At 40.4% G+C, this 21,578-nt stretch overlaps 2 protein-coding genes across 13 annotated transcripts in view; one reads left to right on the top strand and one right to left on the bottom strand.

Moving 5' to 3' along the window:
• The window catches only part of NCF4 (neutrophil cytosolic factor 4), a 56,499-nt gene that overhangs the window by 9,119 nt on the left and 25,802 nt on the right, over window positions 1–21,578 (top strand). For 5 of the 9 annotated variants that reach the window (XM_027680321.1, XM_027680322.1, XM_027680325.1 and 2 more), the window contains one exon: window positions 20,430–20,555. The exons of the other annotated variants lie outside the window; for them this stretch is intronic. In XM_027680321.1, coding sequence (XP_027536122.1) covers window positions 20,430–20,555 — 126 coding nt within the window. The remainder of the gene's footprint in view (window positions 1–20,429; window positions 20,556–21,578) is intronic. 9 annotated transcript variants of the gene reach the window in all.
• On the bottom strand, window positions 431–13,937 carry PVALB (parvalbumin). Of its 4 annotated transcripts, none has more exons than XM_027680339.1 (5): window positions 13,851–13,937; window positions 10,191–10,258; window positions 8,088–8,220; window positions 7,502–7,611; window positions 431–468 (listed from the first exon to the last, which is right to left on the bottom strand). In XM_027680339.1, the coding sequence occupies exons 2-5, from the start codon at window positions 10,249–10,251 to the stop codon at window positions 446–448; spliced, it is 327 nt and encodes a 108-aa protein (XP_027536140.1). In that variant the 5' UTR covers window positions 10,252–10,258; window positions 13,851–13,937; the 3' UTR covers window positions 431–445. The 4 variants fall into 4 exon arrangements, with proteins under 4 accessions (XP_027536140.1, XP_027536136.1, XP_027536138.1 ...); XM_027680335.1 differs by lacking the exon at window positions 431–468 and adding an exon at window positions 509–2,125 and having other exon boundaries at window positions 13,851–13,932; XM_027680337.1 differs by lacking the exons at window positions 431–468; window positions 13,851–13,937 and adding exons at window positions 509–2,125; window positions 10,934–10,952.

The raw sequence follows: 21,578 nt of genomic DNA, 5'->3' as shown, positions 1-21,578 counted from the left end.
TTCAGGCCAAATTAGGCACTCGGTGTTGCTTGTTCCAGAGTGATTGAGGGAATAATGTGAAGAAAGACTGAAACAGGGATCATTGTGGTCTTCAGGCATCTATGTTAGTGAAATATTCCCATTAATATTGTTGTAACTTGCTTTATTTCGCATAATATGCTACTAATATGTTTTTTTAGACTCATTAGTGGTTCTGTTTATTTTCCTATTTGTTCTGTTGTCCTATTTTTTTGTTAAAGCCCTGGATAAAATTTCATGCCATCCAGTGAAGCATTGAAATACAAATCCTTGCAGCTTCAAAGAATAGGAAGGGACTATAAAAGGCTTTGTTTATTTAGTTATTTTTATGTCGATTCTCGAATTTCATGGGTCTTTGTTCACGTTACTGCAACAGCGGAGTTTCTGATGCTTTTTCCGTAGCCTTGTGTGCTCCTGTAATGGCGCTTTATTGCCACGTGAGGTCAGCAGCTGCCGAGGAAAAGCAATAAATAAACTCGCTCCACTGCAATCCATTTTCTTTTGCTTTATTTAGAATACTTAAAAATCAATACATCCTTCAGAACCGTATATACATTGTGCAAAACCAAAGGATTTCTTTTTAACGCACAGCAGCTTCAGCAAAAAGTCTTCCTTGCAAGTTACTACAGAGTGAAAATCTACAATGGCTTTAGGGAGAATTTATTGGCTTCCCGAGTAGCATTGGGTAATCGCTGTGGCAGAGGATGTGTTCTCTACAGTGTGATGGTGACAGGGTTTCAGCCTTATCTTTTTGTCTGTACTAGATTAGTGATAATAAATCTAAATTGAATAAGGTATTATTGCTGCAGGGATTCATTTGGAACACAGAAATGGAAAATATCCTTCCTTTTTATTGCAGTAGTAATCAATGTTCTGTCAAGATGTGGGGAAGATGTTACCTAAAAGGATTTTCCCCCTGCTTTAATCTTTGCTTTAAAAACAACACAACAGCAACAACGACGACAGAGGTGAAAAGCATGAACTTGGTGCCAAAGTTACTGAACAGGATTTAGGAAAAAAGTGTTGAGCTCTGCCATAGGCTTACTGTTAGTTAGTAATTTCCTTGAGCTATGCCATAGGCTGACTCTCGTCTAGTAATTTTCTTAGGTTGAGTCTCAGTTTCCTATATGTATCTTCAAAGAAGATAGTCCCTTCTCTGGTAAATGTTAGAATAAATGTTTTTTGGTCGGATTTTTGGATTTGCTGTTTTAACAGAGGGAATGTCAACAGCAGCATCACACCTGAATCTTGGTGTCCCCTTTCCTGAAATACATATTGTTGTTTCTTGTGAGTATTCCATTCTTACTGTCCTAGATAGTTGTGTAATGCTGCTAGTAAACATGCCCTGTGTTTTAGAAGTGACTGCTTTTTAATAGGTTGTGAAGTTATCTCAATGTATGATTGGCACCAACTGATATTCCTGTCAAACCTTTTATCTCAAATTTCTCCTGGACCGGGCAAATTTAACAAATTATACAGACAGGGATCAATTTACTGATCACCAAACTGCAGCAAGAGAGATGTAGGTTAAATATGAGGAAATACTTTTAACACTGATTAAGTTGAAAGAACAAACTGCCAAATTAAGTTGGGTAATTGCCATCACTAGAGATTTGCCATCACTAGAGATTTTCCAGGCTATGAGTATGCACCCATTTAGCAGGGATGGCTTAAAAATAATACAGTCAGTTTTGCCACAGTTCAGAACTTGGACTGAATGATTCATTATATGCATGTTTTATCCCAAATAATTTTTTAAATTTCTTCCCACTTTACCCTAGCTACGGATAAAGCAGCAGGGATGTCAGCAAAAAAGAGTAACATTTTCTCTCAGCGTGTGCCAAGCCTACACAAAATAAGAAACAAGTTGTAGTGAGAGAGAAGAAAGCCCAGATTGATGTGACCTTTATTATTTTAACAGTATCTTTCAGCACAATTACAGAGTTGCAGGATTGCAGAGAACAGAGCTGGAGTATAAAATAACATAAATAAATAGAACAGGAGCCAAAGCAGTCAGCAGGAGGTGGTTGGAATTGGGCAGTGAAGGATGGGTGAAGGGTTTGCATTGGTCAAAGCCTTTATGATTCAGCCACCAGAGTTGCAAATTCTGGAGAAGGGAAAGAATTTTTAAAAATATTAAAAAAAGAAAATGTAAAGAAGGAGGAAGCATATTACAATGATTACAGAGTCACTGCTGTAGCAAAAACATCACAATAACAGAAGAGCAAAGAAATCCAAGTTAATTAAAGGGAAAGTATGACTTGGGAAATCTTACAGTGAAATGAAAGGATTTTTGAGGGTAAGGGAGAAATGCCAGACTGTTGAGACTGTCCACTGCTATTCATCTGAAAAACTTGATTAGTTCCCTGTTAGTCCTTTGTAAATCTCAATGGGACGAAGGCAAGAACTGGAAATTTAATCTTGCAGTAAGATAAATTTCCTTTATATCAGAGTTTGGCAAAGAGAATCATTAATGAGTCTTTCAAAGTATTCATGTCCCTATATTATAATTATATTGCATTTAAACTCAATTTTGTAATGCCAAATTGACTGAAAATTACAAATTACAAAAACAGAAGGCTGGTACCAACCTATGTAGCAATCTTGTTGAGAATTCTCAACCATATTGTTGAGAATGAGAAAAATTCCTGTGGTTTCAGAGGGCCAAGACTTTACCCTGTGGCTTTTATTAGTGTTACATCCATAATATTTACATAAATGTATCTATGTGCAATTTGGGTTATTTTATGCTTTAGTATACATAATGCCTTTCAGCAGGGAGATAAAGCATGGAAAAAGCACATTTGTATCCCGGTGAATAGCTGGCTGGTTATAATTCCTAACTCCATCTAACCTTGGAGCGGTTACACATGAGAATACCTTGCACAGTTGTATGTGCCTCAGCGCGTTAAAAATTACAGACTGGAGGGAATCCCAAGAAGGGCAACAAAGATGATAAAGGGATTAGAGGGTGTGCAGAGAGAGCGGTTTATGGGTTTAACGTAATCAGCTGAGAGGAAAATGACAAATATGGGAGGCAGTCATTTGTAAAGGCTCAAGAAAAAAATCACTGAAGTTTGACATAGTGAAGAGTAATGTCTGGCAACTAAGAAAGATAGAAGGTGAAAATTAGGCATTTTAAAGAATATTCTAGTGTTCAGTTGAAAAATGCTAAACTATAAACCAGTGAGATATTAACTGACTGTTGTGTGCAAACAGACAGCACTTTTGATGACATGTCCAAAAAACGTTGCCAAATGCTGACAAACCAGACTGAGAAATAAAAGTGTCAGAGGGTTTAAATTAATTCCAATTTATCCATCGTTCTGAAAGATGTAAATCCAAATTAGGATTAGTGATGCAGATTAGTTAACACAAAACATGTATAAATCCTGTACATGGTGGGTACATAGATTGAAAGTGTTGCAAACTGAATTTAAGAGATAACATAAAGTGCTTGTGATAGACACCCTGAATATTCTGGGCAGAAAAGGAGAAAGGGTATAATTATTAAATCACTGTGTGAATAAATCCTGCAGGGAGAAACATGAACTGCAATGGATGAGACCTTTCCAAAAGGGAAAACTAACTATGTGTATACTGTTAGAAAAAATTGTCATTCTTGCTACAGCTAAATTAAATCTTTTTTATAATAATTTGTATCTATAAAATGTATTTGGAAAAGGCTATTCAGACTTGCAGCCAAATATTTTCTATAGTACATTTTGATAGTGATATTATCGCTTAATGGCAATATATTTCATGGGTACTTTCTGATAGCCAGCAAACCATAAAATACTCCTTCATGAATAACTGCTACATGATTTATACATTCCCCAGGATTTTCAATATACTTTAAATATTTCAAAGATGTTCCAGTTGAATAATCTTGTAAATTAGTTCACTGTTTTCTTATGAAGGTTAACCCAACCACAGGTGGCTTGTGGAGGCACTGCTACAAAGGGTATTAATAAGTGCAAAACTTGTGAGATAAGGCACTGTATATAGTAGCCCCTGCCTGTTGGTCATTCTTGTAAACGTTTATTACCTGTGGCCTGTTAGTAAGGGAATCCTTGTGATTGACTACATCCTCGTTTCCAGTTGTAGTGATCCTTCCAAATAAAATTATGTCTTTCTTTGCACAAATAATAGCTTTAAATTATGAGGATTTAGACTATTTTGTCATGTAACATAATTTACTAGCTGTCTTGTGTCAAAGCTCTGACTTAGGTGAGGATTGTTTCACTGTGTTCAGTACAGTTTAGTAGTATATACCAGCCTAATGCATACCCTCTAGTATTTTAGTGATATGACAGATGTAGCTACAAAGAATATATTGTAGGCTCACGATTTCTCTCATCAGATTATGTTTTTTTATATTATCTTTGCAATAGCAAATCTGTTTAGGAAACTTCATAAGTAATGACTGACAGTAATTTGTTATATAAGATAGAAGGGCACAAAGTGGGATAAAAAATGGAGGACTACCAAAAGACTCTTCTTTTTTGTCATGACTTTTATCTGTGGCAAGGTCACGACTTAATAGTTGTAATTTTGAATGCTTGATGTCACATTTTTACGACATTTAAAGGAAATAATTGAAACATTTAAGAATATTTGCAGGAGTTGAGCTGTGTGAAGGAAAAGATTCTGATTTACTGGGATAAAAATTTGGATTTGTTCTGCCTACAGTGCATGATCTTTGAAAAGTCTCTATGTACTTTCTCAAGTCTATTGATATCAAGAAACTGAAAGGCATGACTTGCATGTCCGATGCTAATACACAAAATAGATTAAAACCAACATTATGAGCAGAAATTTGTGTTCTTTTCTCCTCTTTCTTATAAATATTTTCCTGAAGCGTGCAGAGCTGCTTCAACATCACTTTCCAGTCCAATCTGGAAGCTAATGTTGGTAGCGTTATTAGGTAACCTGGCCTGGACCTGCAACTTTTTTCATATTCATCGTCTTCTGTCCACGTTGGTGGAGTATGGAGGGGGTTTGACACCACACAGAAGATGATCATGTCTTACATGAACTGACTTCAAGTTTTCAACTGTTTGAAACTGGCACATGAGCCGCAAACTAGAACTCATGATCAGACAAGAGGTAAACTGGTGAAACTATTTCAGAGCTGAATGGTCTTGCAGGAATGAGAAGAAGTTTAAAGCAAGAGACTTAAGAGGAAATTTGTAATGTGAGACCTTAGCTAGAAGAAGGCTGATTAGGTTGGGATTAACGTTTGTGGCGATACATCTGACAAAGTTGGCTGTGTGGTGTTAGAAAACCCTGAAGATCGGTTCTTACAACTGCTGTGGGCTCCTGAGGGACAGTGTTCAAGGGCCATCTGGAGAATTAACATTAACCCCTGTGAAAGGCTGCATGCTTGTGACCATATAGTGTTGTTTGAAGCTGGTGCCTGAAACAAGGGGTAAAAGGGATGCCTGACAATTCAGTTACAGGGAAACAAGCGGTTTGCAACAAAAATACAGCATTGCAATGCTGAATATGAATGCGATGTACATTCGTGACTTTATGTTTTATTTACCTATGTGGTTATATTCTGGAACTGGATTTATGAACCAAAGGAAAAGCTGGGAAGTATATGTCCTCCTCATCCTTTGGGCACAGTCCCAACTGTTAACTTTGAATGTATTTCAAGCCTTTCTGGTGTAACAATTTGCTGTTGAAGTCAAATTTAAGAAATGGAAAAGAAACTCGGTAGTGTTGTATGGTAGGGATATGGTCACAGGAAGCAGAAGAAAAAAGCACATCATTCTCTTCTCATTATCAAGTATAAATTCAGAGTAATTCCATTTCAAAGTTAAGGAACAAAAAAAGTTGCAGAAGAAAGAGATAAGGAGAAGAGGCATTTCATATTGCTTTATTACAATGTATTGGCTTTCAGGCATTGTTTCAACTTTAAGAAAAAAGTGGTCAATCTTAAGTAAAAATATTAATGCTGTATTCTCTTGTATAAGCCAAAATCATTCTGCAATATAGTTCTTTTATTCCAGTTGAGACTGATTTTGATTTGGTTTGCAGTCTTCTGGAATAGCTGAAAATTTATCTAATGTGGGTGTCACTGTTTGGTGAATCAGCTATAAGCTTACTTACCTGGATTAGGGATTCTTTTGAAAATCTTGCCCAGTAGTACTATTGTAACTAATTTTAATGTGTATAAGGAAGACCCATATAGTAAAGAATAACGAATAGAATTATATTATAATGAAATTTCAAATAATTATACCCATATTGGATTCAGTGGTGCTGCTAAAGTTTAGCAGGATCCTCCCCTAAATGCTGCACAATTGCTCCTCTGCAACCATAATATAGTCATAATCCGAGAAATTGAGAGACTTTGGTCTAGGAACGGGGGCATAGTCACTGATATGCCAATGTACTATGAATGGGAGTTCAGCTAATGTATCACCTGACTAATATGTCAGTGGCTGATTTTGTGTGTCATTTTTTCAGCTTCTAAATTAGAGAGTATGTTAGTTAACTGTATTTTGCTTTTTGCGTTTTGCTTTTTGTTTCTTTTTTAAATTCCCTCTTTTTACAAATCCCAGAGATTAGATAACACAGAGAGATATGAGGCATTTTAGGTGGTTTTTTTAGATTTTAACTTATGATACGGCTTATCAATATGGCAAAAACTTAGCAACTGCCTGCTTCTAGGTGACTTAGTACTCTGGCCACAAACTTCTATTATCTTCTGCAATGAGGAAAGTTTTAGTTCAGAATCGCATCTCTTCATGTCTCTTGCAATGTGTGTCACTCACACCTCCCAGAAAGAGGAAAAAGGAGATATTTTTTATATGATCTAAACTGATTCATCCGAAGGGGGAATAGTAAACAGGAGTAGTTTTTTGCAGGAGAGGAAAAGTTGTTCTTTTCTTGTATTTCTCATATTCAGTAAAAGGGAGTGACAAGCTTTCTTAGCTGTGAAGACCCACATAAACACTAGCATAAGCTGGATAGACTGTTATTGTATAGAAATTCTGTAGCAAAATGGGTGTACTTTGAATATTAAGAGCATTGCTTTGCTAAGTCATGCATTACTTTCCTGCTAACTAATTAAGCAGAAATGCTGGTACCCAGCTTTTTTTCTTTCTATGTTTTATAGTCGAGCCTGGGCCTTTGAAATTGAAGTGTTCTGATCCTCACTCCATTGATAACAGACAAATTAAACTAATTGAACTAGAATTTGGATGGGTACTTAGTCCTGCGCTGTATTGTGCCTGAGCCACAGCCTGGGTTCTGTGAATTCTTGCCCCCTCTAGTGTCAGAACTCGGCTCCTCTTCCCTAAAAACCTCCAAGCAAGGCATGGCAAATGTAGCAGGACTTGGCATTTCATTAAACCCAAACTGTGTCCTTCAGAAGGTCACAGCCCCCAGTGATTCCTAGGTTTTCTCAGTTCTTGTATGTAAGAGTAATATTCGAACGTTACTGTCAAAGTTTACTCCTGTAATCACATACCCTCAGCGCCAATTTTACCATCACCGTCCTTGTCTCCAGCAGCCAGAAGAGCCTTCGTTTCTTTGTCTGATAGGTCTCTTCCTTCTGGGGTAAAGCCCTTCAGTACAAACCTGAAGAGGAAGCAAGGCAAAAAGGAAAGTTGAGTTGTTTTTTTTTCCCAGAGCAATTACACTGCATATTTATTTTTTACCATTGATTTGATATGCAAGTTGGAATTAAGGGTTGTATCTTCTGTTGCTGACCTTCTTTAACATTCAGGAGAAGCACTTTACTCTGAAACTGCGTTTGGCTGAAGAACTGTCTGTAAGGTATTGACCGTTCATGTGTTTCAGGCATCCTACAATCGAAGTTACAACTCGATGTCTCCAACACACTTTAGATCATATGCTTAGCAAACAACTCACGTTGCACACAAATACTAGTCAAGAGCTTGAACTGTTTGTTGTCACCTAGATTCTCGTTAACGCCCCCCGCCCCCAAAAAACCACCAAACAAAACAAACAAACAAACAAACAAACAAAAAAACCCCACAGGGAATTAGACTCTTAAGGTGGGGTTATTAGAGAAAGGATGTATCTTTACTTACTTCAGTTCTTCCTCTTCAATGAAGCCGCTTCGATCTTTATCAAGGATATGAAAAACCTTCTTCACATCTTCTGGGCTCTTCTTTTTCAATCCTACCATCTCGAAAAACTTCTTGTAGTTAAAAGATTCAGCCGCTATAAGAAATGAAAACCAGAGAAATGCTTAGAAAAATAATTGAAACATATACCAACACACACCCGTGGTTTTCTTCCATGCTGCTGTTTGTCCTGTCCTGGGAGGAACAGTCGAGCCCAGCTGTGGTAGGAGCTGGATGTGACACTGTACGCAGTGTAATCGTCCATGCTTCACAGGTGCTAATGGAAATAAACACAGGGGGAGAGGGGCAATGCCTCCGTTTTGCAAATGAAGAGCTGAGCTACAGAGGTATGAGACTTGCTCAAGGTCATACAAGAAGTCTGTGATAGAGTTGGGAGCTGAGTTCTAACCTGCTTAGTCTCATTTCAGTGCCTCAAACATTTTTTATTTATTTTATTTTTGTTAAGTTTTAAGTCAGAGCAGACATTTGAGGGCAGACTCTGACTATTACATAGCTGTCACTTTTTGACATTTCCACCCTTGGAAAAAAAAACAACCCCCAAAAAAGCTCTTGCTCAACCATGGAGCCTAGCATTGCGAGAAGTGTTTCAGAGCACACTACTGTTTCAGCTCTGTTTCGTTTTTTTCCTGGAGACTTACTAGAAATCAGTGTTGCATTTCGACCGCTAAAAGGTATGTGCAATCGTGGTGTGTGAGCTCAGATCCTGCAAGGGAGTGCTGTACGGCGCGCTGCCTGCAAGACCTTGTGAGGAACGGTCTCCGGGGAGGAAAAAAAAACCTAAACAACCCGGAGCCCTTGAAATCGGAGCCGAGATAAATGAGTTTACCTGCTCCACCTCTCCTGTCCTTTAACCGCACCCGCTTTTGTCCCACCCAGGTAGCGTAATGACTGTGATGTGGATTAGAAATCCGATACAGTGACCTCCAAAACCAGCGGTGGACTTTTTTCCCCTTTCCCATGCATTCTTATTCCCACCGCATTAAATTTTCCTATTACATAAAATTAAGGAAGCTCAGTCTTTCGTGATCTGCCTGACTGAGATCTGTCATTACTTGCTGCTAATTACATCTGCTCCGGGACTTGGAGATGGCCATAGGACAATGGAAGCTAATGAGTAAAACAGCTGCTCAATTGAGCAGAGCAGTTTGTCAGTCCCTCCGACTCTCCGGCTGCTGAGATGAGTCGGGCTCAGCGGGTTTTGCGCTTCTGTCTGTTCGGGAAGGTCATCGCACAGACCAGGACAGACAGAGGCGTCTCTCCGGGTTGGTGCGGTCAGCCAGGTAGTTTGGGGGAGGGGGTGGAGAACGTGCATCCGGGAGCACGATTTCTAGCGTTTCTTTGAAAGCAACCTTAACTACCTGAATCTCTGTAAGCACAGAGAAGAGGGTTTGCTGTCAGTTTTAGGGGTCGCGATGAATGAGTTGGATAAGGAATATCTGAAACCCGGAGGAGTCTGAGAGGAAAGTGTGGAGCGCTGCAGCTATTCGCCCTGCAGAGAGATTCTGCAGTCGAGCAGTGCACCCGCTTGCTCTACTGTTGCCTTCTGCTCCATCCCGAAAAGCTAAATCCACCCGGGGATTCCGCATAGGAAGTACAAGAGCGGTTTCTTATCTCCTTGAAATGGGAAACAGAGTTCTGTAATACCTGAAACTGAATTTCAGCAAGGAGTGGGAAGCTGCCGACATCCACTGCTGACTTCCCATCCCACATCAAGATATAATGCAGCGTGGTTCGTCGACGGTTTTGTTCCCATTGAAAGTATCCTCTCCGTAGAAGCAACGTCTATCTGCTGTTACTGCTTGCTTTTCTTTAAAATAAATATTTCACCTCTGTAACGTGCAGGACAACTTTGCTGAGAATGCAGCCTTGTACTTCATAAACCTGTCAGAGGCATTCACTGCACTTCTGAAAACACATCCTCATTTGAAATTTTGTCTAGCCGGTTCCTCTAATCTTCCCATAGCTTAAATAAATGCACTGCTATCCTAAGCTGAAGAGATGAAAGAGGGAAAAGAGAGAAGAAAAAAAAAAGAAAAAAGCACTTACCTGAAAAGGCTCCCACAGCCTTCTTGATATCCTCAGCGCTGAGCACGTCAGTCATAGCCATCCTGCAACTGTTTGAACAGGGAAGCAAGTGCGAAAAGATTAAAAAGTGCTTTTCTCATCATTTCTGCTCATATGACCAAAGCTGCAGTGCTGTGTGGGGATGGCACACCGGGAAAGGCTGGACCTGTGCCAGCTCTATAGCTCTGCGTGGATAAGTGCCGTGGGCTGTCGCTCTCCAGTTTGCAGAGCACCAAGTAGTCCACAGACGCGAGGGTTCAGCTAAAGAGAGGGCACGGGGATGCCTTTGAGGGGACTGGGGTGGGGGAGGACGCGAGTGGGGGTCGCTCCCTGGGAGGCTGGAGCCTAAGCCTTATTGGAGCAGTGCCAGAGTCTGCTGAGATACCGGCTGGAGAAAGAGTTTTGCCAAGGTCAAGTCCTCGGGTGCGGTGGACAAACTAGTGGTGCAGAGCAGAGCCTTTTCCTTTAGTAAGTCAGGACGAGCTTTACCCGTTATATTCGGTGATGAGTAAGGAACTGCAGCATATGCCAAACTTCAAGCTGCTCTTCAGGTCGAGAAGCAAATTTAATGTAGCTTTTGAACATTTGCCTTATCGTTCAAACACTTCAAACATCTCCCCCTTCTCCCTTCCCCCTTCCCTTCACACACATATTCCTTTTAGACCTCGTTTCTTTCGGGCCAGTCCATATTAAGCATCATCCTCGCTGAATTAATTATCACATGCCTGCGAATCCTACAGATCCCGTTTGTAATACACAATATGCTGCAGAATCTTCCCTGATATATGGTGAAACGAGATGCAAGGTGACAACACGCTCGTGCGGAGCTCCTGTGCGGTAGTGGGCTTCTCAGGCGGGACCAGGCACTCTACGGCAGCGTCAAAAAAATGGATTTAGGATTTGTAATGTGTTTTCTAGGGTTGTTTCTTTTTCTCCAAGAATCTGTGCCCATTTTTCAAATGAAATATGGCAAGTAGTCCAACTTGCTCTCAGAGTTTGGGCAGGAGCCATTAGGCTGAGATAGCCAAGGTTCGGGCCCAGTAGTAGGGCAGATCTCTGCAGGAGTATTGGCATCGCTGCTCCAGGAGAGACGGGGGAGGACAGAGCGGTGGCAGCGAGATCCCCGAGCGCGATCAGCGGGTACGGCCCGGTCCCGCTGCCACGATCACACCTTTCCTCTGAATGGGGCCGCCGGAGAGCGGCCTCGAAAAGGGGGCGGCTGATGCAGAACCTCGGGTCGCGCTGCAGTAATTGCTCTGTACTTTTAAAAGTAAAAGCCCCATCCTTTTTTTTCCGCGGCCCAAGTACAGCTATAATGGGTGAGTCATTACCATGCCACTGAGCGCAGAAGGACGGAAGAGGAGGTGACATTGGGGTCTCCCCCCCTTTTTCCCCCCCTTTTTTAAGCAGCGTCTCTTCGTTGTGGGAGGGACTGTTGGTTTTCTCTCGCTGGAAGCCCCCCTTCTCCCCCCTTTTCCGTGTATTTCCTGAGGTACGAGGGATGCCTAGTTTTCTCCAAGGACAAACAAGGAGACGGATGGGGGAGCCGAGTCCCTCTCCCCAGGCTGGACGCATCCTTCCTTGATCCACAGGGAAAGAGGAGCTGAGCGCTGGGGCGCAGCCCCACAGAAGAGCTCCACGCACCTTCCCACGTGGGTCAGCAGCCCCCCTTGTTTCGGATGTGGGAGGTGGAAAGGTGCAGTAAAGACAGTACTCGGTGTACTAGGGTCTCTTGCTTTAGTGGAGTACAGCTTGGAGAGCTGAGTTGAAAACGCCTCGTTGTAGAACAGGTTAAAACCTTGTCGTTAGTCCATTTTACACATAATTTAAGTGTAGACCAATCAATATACAACTACTTGCCAGAGATAAATGTCGAGACCTTATTTCATTGACGTTCCTTTGCTTCCTCTTAACTGAGGGAAAAGAGAAGAATCCCCTCTTGCTCCCAGTGCAGGCGGCGCCGGCCCGATACTGCATCACCCTCCTTCGTTGCGTACAGCATCGGTGAGGTCTGAAGAGGAGATGGGCCTCAGTCTCCGCAGGTTTTTCTCCTTTATGAACCTTTTGCAAACCCGTTGTTGAGGTACCCTCGTTCTTGGAGGCGCAGAGCCTCCTTTCAGGTCCCTACCAACAGGAACGCACCTGACCTCCCGCCAGTGAAGATGCTGTCGTTGCGGGTGACTCGTGTTTCGGTGTTAACCCCGCTCTGCTGACAAGGCAGAGCACATTTGGAAGGTTGCCCTGGGGGTAACTCAAGCAGGTAGCTGGCAGAAGCGCTGCGCAGCGCAGCCTGGTGTGCTGTCAGACGCCTATCAGGTTAACTAGCCTCATGCCAAGCAAACCGACCAGAGGCGCATTCCATGTCTGTGTCCTGGGGATGAGAACCCGGCGGCTCCCTCCGCATCCCTAACGATGCGCGAACTGCCCAGCCTTCCCTCCGTCATCGGATCTGTGAGGGCTCTACGGCCTAATCATGCTGTGGAGGCGAAAAGTGAGAGGTGTCAGAAAAATGAGGCTTCAGATCAGGTGGAGCCATCTGTAGAGCGTAAATAACATTTCCCCCAGCTCCCCGTCCCCTGCTCAGAAGCCGTGTACCCTCCATGGCCAGAAAAGTGAAAGCAGCGACACACAGGTTTGCAAAGCGGACAGCTGGGAGTCTGACATGGGAGAGCGGCTGAGGCCCATCTCTAAGCTCAGCACTGCCCCTGTTTAAGTACAACTAGCAAACTTCCAGAAGCTTGTAACACCAAGCCGTAGTCAAAACTGTTATTCTAATAAAAAAGGCGTTTCACGAATTGGCAGTTTCACACTCGACCCTTCACCTTTTTTCATCATCCCTGCGAGATGAATGACGCGTTTTCCTTTACCTCTGAGATTTGCCAATTTTCCTGCCCGAACTATTTGCAAAATCCACACTGTGGATTTCCAAGTTGTCTGCCCAGAAGCTTTCATGTAGATCGACTCCCCCTTCCACCAGCGCCAGAATGATGAAATTCTTACTAAGTAAACGACCAAATAAATTAAGTAGAAATCGACCCACGCTTGCCAAAGGCAAACAATTCAGGGAGAGTTTCCTGAACATCACGAAGCCCGCACGCCAAACACTGAAGCAGAAAGACGGTGGTCCTTTGCAAAAAGAGTGAAACATTTCCTTTAGCTTCCTAATGACCACACCAAAGACAGCAACTTCATCCCATCGCTTACGATCGTCTGTGCAGAAGGAGAGATGCCATTGCTCGATGTATTTTGGATGTTAGGGTTTTTTTGCCTTCCGTTCACGGCTGGACATTTCAGTGAATTCTGTTCGCCGAGTCCTTGCTTGCGTTCTTATTCACTTTCTTTTGTTATTTTCACTTTCTCCCCTCTTTTCCTCCTCACTGCCCCCTCAATGTGTTCACTTATTTACTCCTTTTTAATGGTCTTATCTTCTGCTTTGAAATCTCCTCTGCGGGAAGCCATTCCTCAGTGTTTGGGAGATTTGCATCTCTTTATTTCTGAGCTTTTGTTTGTGGAAAGGGGGATGGGGTTGGAAGGATGGAAGATATCCTTATCTGTTTTCCTTCGGGCGAAGGTCCTGCTTCTTGTCAGGAGCTGGCGAATCCACGTTTGCTGTGGAAGTTTGAGCATTTTCTTACTACTTACCACTTGGATCTCTGCTAAGCACGCTTGAAAAGGGTGTGAGATAGGGAGGTGGTCAAAAAGAAGTGGAACTCGGGGTAGGAACCCCACTTATATAATCTCTCTCGCTCTTTCTATTTTCGGCAGGTGATACCCACTCCTCACTGGTATCAGATATTCAGGGGGTTTGTTGGTGGTGTCACATTTATCTTTCCCTCAACTAATCGAAGAACACTATTAATAATCCTTGGCGCTTACCTTCCCCTGGCTGTGAAAACTCATTACCCTGGCAAACTGATGGCCCGCTTGAAACTTTAGTGTTAAGGGGAGAGGCAAGCGATATTAATGAGCTATTTCGGGGCAAATAGGCAAATAACAATAAAAATGCCATTGAGACCTATTTGCCATTCTGTAATCCATCTGGGTACACGTTTCCTGATATTTAATGTATTTCTAGCAAGGGAAAATATTTTATGAATCATACTTCAGATGGAAGTGGCATCGGGGAGATCACAATGAATCAGGACGTTCAATTCGAGAGATGGGACTCTGCTCATGAAGGAAGGGGATAGGAAGATGTAATGCCCTCATCCGAGTGAACGGAACAGAGACACTCTCGGGAATTTGTCCTTTTCTCTCTTTAGCCCTGGCAGATACTATTTGAAACAAAATAGAACAGCTCTAAATTGCCTCCTGCACCTGAAGCTGCAACATTCAGCTTTACCGCTTGGCCTTGAAGGAAGTCAGAAATATTTTTTTCCTGCAGGAAACAGCAAACTCAATTGTGTAATTCTGATTGCTCATACTTAAAGGGGCATCCAAAATCTGTATACAGGGCCCCATTGGGCAAGGTGCTATAGAAGTCTAAACAATTTACAACCTGAGCTTTCTTAGGCGAGGCAAGACATTGTAAATGAAGAGATATGACATATACAGTCATAATACATTGACTGTAACTTTTTCAGCATATAAATTCTCTTTATGCTGAGTTGCTCATTCCAGGGAAAGACACCTTTGAAGACACTTCTATTTTTACTCTATCAAGCAATAAGAACAAAAATAAAAATGCCATTGAGAGGTATTTGCTATTCTGTAATCCGTCTGGGGACACTTTCCCTGATATTTAATGTTTTTCTGACAAAGGAAAACGTTTTATAAAGGATTATGCATCATATTTACCTGGAGTATATTTATGAATAAAAAAAGAAGATCTTTTCTGTTTCAATAGTCAAACCCAACATTGCTTAGGTTAAAAAGCAACCAAGATTTTTGTGCTACAATGGAAATTTTCTTTGGGGAAAGGCAGGTTCTGCAAAACTGAGATTTGATTTTTCTAGCTTGGTTAATTGATCCTAGAAGTGAGGAAGGATAAATGAGATATGTATGGGATAGAAATATTTAAAAATATTTCTCTATTGCCAATATAATTTTGATGCTGAGTTCTTTGATAAATTGGAAGTACTCCAGCAGCTTTAGATAATTTCTAAAGAGGTAGCTTTATTGAATCAAACATGACAAAGGTTAATTCAATCATTTTAGTGTTCTCTCTGTCTCTCTCTTTTTTTATTATTATTATTTTTTTTATTACACTTCCTGTAGTGGTTTTTGAATTTTCAGTGTGCTTCAGTAGTAGATGAAATAATATTACTTTTCAGTAGCCTCCTTTGTTTCTCACAAACACTGTGCCTGTGCCCTAGCTCAGAGCAGGTGATAATTACAGTGTGAGACAGCTGACTCATGTGGGTCCAGATGTTTCAACCAATTGGTGTGTCATCTTTGGAATAGTGTAATAATAGTATGCTGTTTGCTAAATTCAGTGATGTGGGGTTTGCCTTAAACTGTCACATATTATAAACCCTTGATGTAGTATCAAGATTAGACTCTGGTTTAGGGATACCAGTGTTTCATGGTTGTTAGCTGGATGCTTCATTTCCATTTGGTAACTGGCAGAACAACTTTTCTCTTTTACCTTCTTTTGGCAGCTTAGAGAGGATAAGGATTGTAGGACTGTCTTTTTGGCTAATGGAGTGTGACTTCCATTTCTGTCTGCTCCACTGGAATGAGTGCATTTGTCCACCGGTGACAGAAGAGCAAGTGCAGGACTAGTCATTGTGATTCCTCTGTGTAATTCAGCCATGTGAAAGCAATCCTTATTAGTGGAAATCCTTTCTTATCCTTTTAGTTAGTTCTTACTAAAGCTTATTTACAAAGGGAGAAGCAGATTTATGACCACATTGACCATATAGCGAGGTCTTTGTTACATGTCAATTATTTAATTAAAAGGCATTTTGTTCATTTTTTTTTAAAATAAGAAGAATACAATCAAAATCTGACACATCTAGATTATTTGTAAAAATCTGCCTGAAATTGAAAGACATGGAGAGTTGTGGCAACAGGCTCACTGAGAGTTCACCTGTGTGAAATGACAGAATTTAGGGAGGAAGTTTGTATTACAGCACTCCTTAGTTTCAGTAATGTGGTTACATATTTACTATCAGCTCAATTATGTTCATTCAGGAAAAGATAAGGACTGGGTTTTCCCTTTAGGATACATATACAATGCAGAGTTGGGGATGATCATCCATTATAATTTTTTTTTCTCTTTCTCACCACACATAAATAACTGTAGTCTGAATAATAAGGTGGTCCAGGTCCCTATCAGCCAATGTACCCAGTATTCTGCATGGTATTATCACAGCATTAGCATAGCACCTTAAAAAGGAAGCTTACCCTGCTGCTATCTCCCATGTTTACTACTTGCGTTATAACAAGCAACTTCAGTCTTCAGGTTTACCAGCCAGCCATCTTTTACTCACCGTTTCTTTTCCTTATTTGTTAAAGAAATAATGGAATGATAAAATGATTAGGGTTGGAAAAGACCTCCAAGATCATAAAATTCAGCCTTTGACTGAACACCACCAGCACTAAGTGCCACATCCAGTCATTTCTTGAACACTTCCTGGGATGGTTACTCTGCCACTTCCCTGGGCAGCATGTTCCAATGCTTAACCACCCTTTCAGGGAAGAAATTCTTCCTAATGTCCAAACTGAACCTCCCTTGGTTCAGCTTGAGGCCATTTGCTCTTGTCCTGTCACTAGTTGCCTGGGAGAAGAGGCTGACACCCACCTGGCTACAACTTCCTTTCAGGTAGTTTAGAGAGTGATAAGGTCACCATGACCCTTCTCTTCTGGAGGCTAAACAACCCCAACTCATTCAGCCTCTCCTCATAGGACTTGTGCTCCAGACCCTTCACCAGCTCTGTTGCCCTTCTCTGGACATGATCCAGTGCCTCAATGTCCTTCTTGTAATCAGGGACCAAAAACTGGACACTGGATTCAGGGTGCAGCCACATCAGTGCTGAGTACAAGGAGACAGTCATTGTCCTAGTCCTGCTGACCTCACTATTTTTGACACAAGCCAGGATGCCATTGGCCTTCTTGGACACTTGGGCACACTGTTGGCTCAAAGTCATATGATTTTTTTTATTTGAAAGCATATTCTAAAATTTTAGAGGCTTTATTGATAAAAGACTATTGATAAGAGATGTTTCTTGGTTGCCAGCCTGATTTTCGCTTATATATTTTTATTGCATCAGTAGATCATATAAGTCTCTGGATCAGCCTTCTTTTTCTCATCTCTCTTGGTGCTTATGCTTTTCATTTGATTTTACAAACAGTTATAATATCCTTCAGTCCTTGGGTAAGCTAAGCTATACAAAATTATTTATGTTACACCTTTTCTCATGAATCAGCCTCTCTAGACCTGTAATAATTTTTCTCATTTGTTTTTTTTTTTGTATTCCCCTTGTTTTGTTGGCATCCTCTTGGTACTAGGGTGCACAGCATAATATGGAGTTCCTTTGCTGTCTGAGCTTGTAGAGTATTCTAAACTGCTTGTTATAGTCTCCACCCTGTTATATAAGAATGATAAATCAGGCAAATTTGCTGCAGTGCAACATGTATATACTACGTATATGTTGGTGGGTACTAACTCATCCACATTACATGTAGATTTGGAAAGAATTCACGCAACAATTTAAAATATTTGAAAAAAATATTTTGTATGTCTGCAGTATATTTTGTTTAAAAAGATTTTGAAGCATTTTATACCCAATATTTGTTATATAGGAAGTTCTTTATTTTCTCTAAGACAAAACTCAGTGCTGGTCTCACCTATGTTTAGAGGCAGGACAGGAATCCTTAAAATGGCGGTATTTTCTTTGGTGTTTCGTCTCTGAGTTATGACATAGGTGTACATTTCTCCCTCCTGCTCCTGCTATCAAACCTACCCCTTTTCACAAGGTCCTAGGTATATTGTCCCCTTTCATCTTACTTCTAAAAAAGGAAGAAATATCGTATTGCTATCCTTAGCTACAATGAGACACCTTAGGTGCTCTCTATAGCCATGAACCATACAGTACATTGATTCAGGATTCCAGAAATCCTGTACTGAAAGTCTTTTGGAGGAGTAGGAGTAAATATGAGTTTTAGTTAGTATGACAACTGGTAATTATTGGGAAGATGAAATGTCGATACCCACATTAGAAGTTTCCCAGAATTTTAGGAGAAACTTCTCGTGACAAAAGTACCACTAAACTTTTCAGGTTTGTGAATACAACCTGTAGCTTTTTCAAAAGATAAATTTACTTACTAAAGAATGTAGCATCTATTACATTTAGTCTGCCAAGGCTGTTGTGATGATGAGTACTTTTATGTGTTGGAGAGGAGAATGGGTAAATTCATGGAAGAGATCCTTTGAAGGTGACCAAACTCCTACAGGCCACATCCAGCTTGTGAAGCTCCTGAGCTAAAGTAGTTGAGATTTGGGATAATATTAGGTGAAAGCATCATAATGTTCCTTCAAAGGCTTTTTTCTATGTCCACTGTTGGGGACAGGATGCTGGGTTAGAGAACTAGAAGGAAATAATTTTGATCCACAATGGTAGTTCTTATTATCCTCAGTGTAGTTTATAATACCACATACGTGTGAAAAGTGGAAGGATCAGGCAGCTAGAATGTATATGGAAAGTAAATCAACTAAAAGAATGACTTACAGTATCCATAAAAAAAAAAAAGTCTTTTTTTCCCTAATATAAACCATAAATGTTCACTCCATGTGTACTCTGACTCCTTGCTTATACGATGCTCTTGAGTTCATATATACCCTCTTTAGGCTTCATATGAGTATATTGGTTTAGGTGTATATGTATTTTATACTACTACTCTGTGACTGAAAATGTATTATTTTACATATACTAATCATCATTTCTTTCTGCAATGGCCTGTTCTTTGGTTTGCCTTGGAGAAGTCTGTATTCCTAGGATAGAAGCTTAGTGGTTCCAGTTTTACTGATTTTTCCATTCCTCTGATAATTGTCTCAAAAGCTGAAAATAGCAAATGGCTGCAAGTGATATCCCAGAGGTGAGAAACAGGTCACTAATAGTCCATGCTACCAAGGGGCTTTGGGGACTCTCCAGCTTGTACTGCAAATGGTGTGGAAAAGAAAGTGAAATGTCTCACCCAAAGGAGATAATACAAATGAAAAACAGAGGTAGGTGTAAACCCCTGGAGAGAGTTAGGCTCAAATTACCCAACAAGAAAAAAGCTAGTGCTGAAAGAGTAGGTCTGTGTATCATAACACCTCCTAGCAAATCTCAAATGGATATTTACAGCAGGAAAAAAAGCTGTTAGTCCCAGTGGGAAACCTTGACCCCAAGGTTAAGAGAATGGAAACAGTTGGTTTTCTTTACAACAGACACTTGTGGGTATCAGACATTTGTCATAATTGACACTCTGGTGGTGTTCACACTGGGATGGATAAGCCCATGTAATTATTACCACAGGGGTTGTATTCCAGAAAAACTAGCACAGCAGAGCCATGGCTTTATTACTTATTCCTATTTATACTAGGCTGCTGGTAGGAGAACAGTCAAAGTATTTAGATCAGGGTAAACAGCTTTTGGGGAAATTGGACTTTAGTTTTAACAGTTGGAATCCTGTGATAACCCAAATTTAGATAGTTATTCTTTAATTAATCTGTTGGGGTTTTTTTTCTTTTTTTTTTTTTCTTATGCTCTTATAATTCATTTCAGAGCTGTTAGTGCACAGTGAGTCAGATTTAAAAGTCAGAGGTTTGTGAGGGAATCGTATCTTTCTGGATTAACAGCAAGTGGGAAGAATTTTATAGCATTGATGCTCAAATGGCAAGTTGGAGCTTTTCCTGCCAGCCTCCCAGGTGGAAACTGCTAGCTAAGAAAGTCTATAACTACTAGCAGAACAGGAGCACTATTGTGTCAGCTGTTTATTTATTGCCAATATTTCATTAGAAAACAGTTTTTCCATTTACATAATTGGTAAATGAGATATCTTCTCAAGTTTAATTCGTGATTTGGATCCAGCCAAGGAGAATAACAATAAATAAATCTGTAGTACTGTTTCAGTCACCCTGATGAAATGAGTTGAACAGCATCAGTCCAGTTGTTAATAAGCGGATACACACAAAACAAACTTATGTGCACTAAAAACATATATCCATGTAGTTCATGGCCTAAATCAGACCCAAACACTGAATTCTCCTGTGCTTTCTCTTCTTCATCTCTTTAGGTTGCCTACAGAAAAGACTTCAGGAAGGGAACCTCTACTCTTGCTGCCTATTCTAAACTTCTTAAGAGAATGGACAGACATTCAAATGTTAGCTTGTCCAGCAGCATTCACCTGGGATTCCCTCAGGTAAATGTCAGATTGAAAAATTGAGTTTATCTCTTATAACATCCTTATCCTCTGAATTAATGAGAAAAAGTTATTAAAGAAAGACTCACAGGCAAATTCCTAAGGGAAGTATGTTTTCTCTGCCATTTCCAGTGTATCACAATTTCTTCTTACAATTTCCTTTTAGATATTCCTTCTGATAATCATCACCTTGTTCATAATTTTATGTATTGGGATTTCTTTATTTTCCTCAGAAAGTAAAAAAGTTTATTCTTACAGTTTAAAACATTATTTGCAAAAAAAAAAAAATTATTGGACTGACCCATTTTATAGAAACTTATATTATGTTTATATTATGTTTTTTATATTATGCACATCTGAATTGATCCTCATTATTGGCATAATTTTTTTCTTGGATGTTTGTATTTCTCCTTCCCAAAAAGGTTCACAGTGACAATCTCTTCTAGCAATCACCTTACTGCAGGCCTTTTCCTTTCAAAAGTTTGTATATATATTCCTTGTGTAGGTAAAAGGCTTGTAATCAAGAAGTGGTTGTAATCTAAAAGTGGAGCATCCACGCAGCATGCGGTACAGATGCATCAGCACTTTTAGCTCATGTTATGGTATTTTGACAGTTATTTGTAAGAGGCAGTAGCCTCCCAGAGCCTTTGAGTTTTGATCTCAGTGGGACACAGAAGCTGCTGTCTTGAAGAAGAATGAAATATTTCAGAAAATTGAACATTAATATCTTGCTTATGGATGAAGGAGAGACCCACAAGACACAAATGATGTGTTGGTTGGCAGAATTTTGCCTCTTTGAAATGTATCATCTCTGTTATTTTTCTGCACTTCTGTTGACAGTTCTGCTCTTTCACTGGGGAAGGAAAAAACAAGTATCAGAGCATACTAAAAACCTTGTTGATCTCTGAGGTAGCGCCCCTCCATGTCTTCCATTACTATTGCCTGGCTGCCTAAGAACTCATTTTTCCAACACTTACTCCTGTTAAAGGGCAAACAACTGAAATGCCAAGAAATCCGCTGTTT

Source organism: Neopelma chrysocephalum, unplaced genomic scaffold (assembly GCF_003984885.1).
Source record: "Neopelma chrysocephalum unplaced genomic scaffold, ASM398488v2 Primary Assembly neopelma1_59, whole genome shotgun sequence".
Classification (NCBI taxonomy): Eukaryota; Metazoa; Chordata; class Aves; order Passeriformes; family Pipridae; genus Neopelma; species Neopelma chrysocephalum.
The sequence above is the reverse complement of the archived record's forward strand: the minus strand, read 5'-3'. Positions and strand labels throughout refer to the sequence as shown.

Coding starts and splice junctions, on each gene's coding strand:
- PVALB (XM_027680335.1), bottom strand. CDS start 10,251: ATGGCTATGACTGACGTGCTCAGCGCTGAGGATATCAAGAAGGCTGTG. Junction 8,221..10,190: donor GGCTGTGGGAGCCTTTTCAG/GTAAGTGCTTTT, acceptor CATTTCTTATAG/CGGCTGAATCTTTTAACTAC. Junction 7,612..8,087: donor ATTGAAGAGGAAGAACTGAA/GTAAGTAAAGAT, acceptor CTTCCTCTTCAG/GTTTGTACTGAAGGGCTTTA.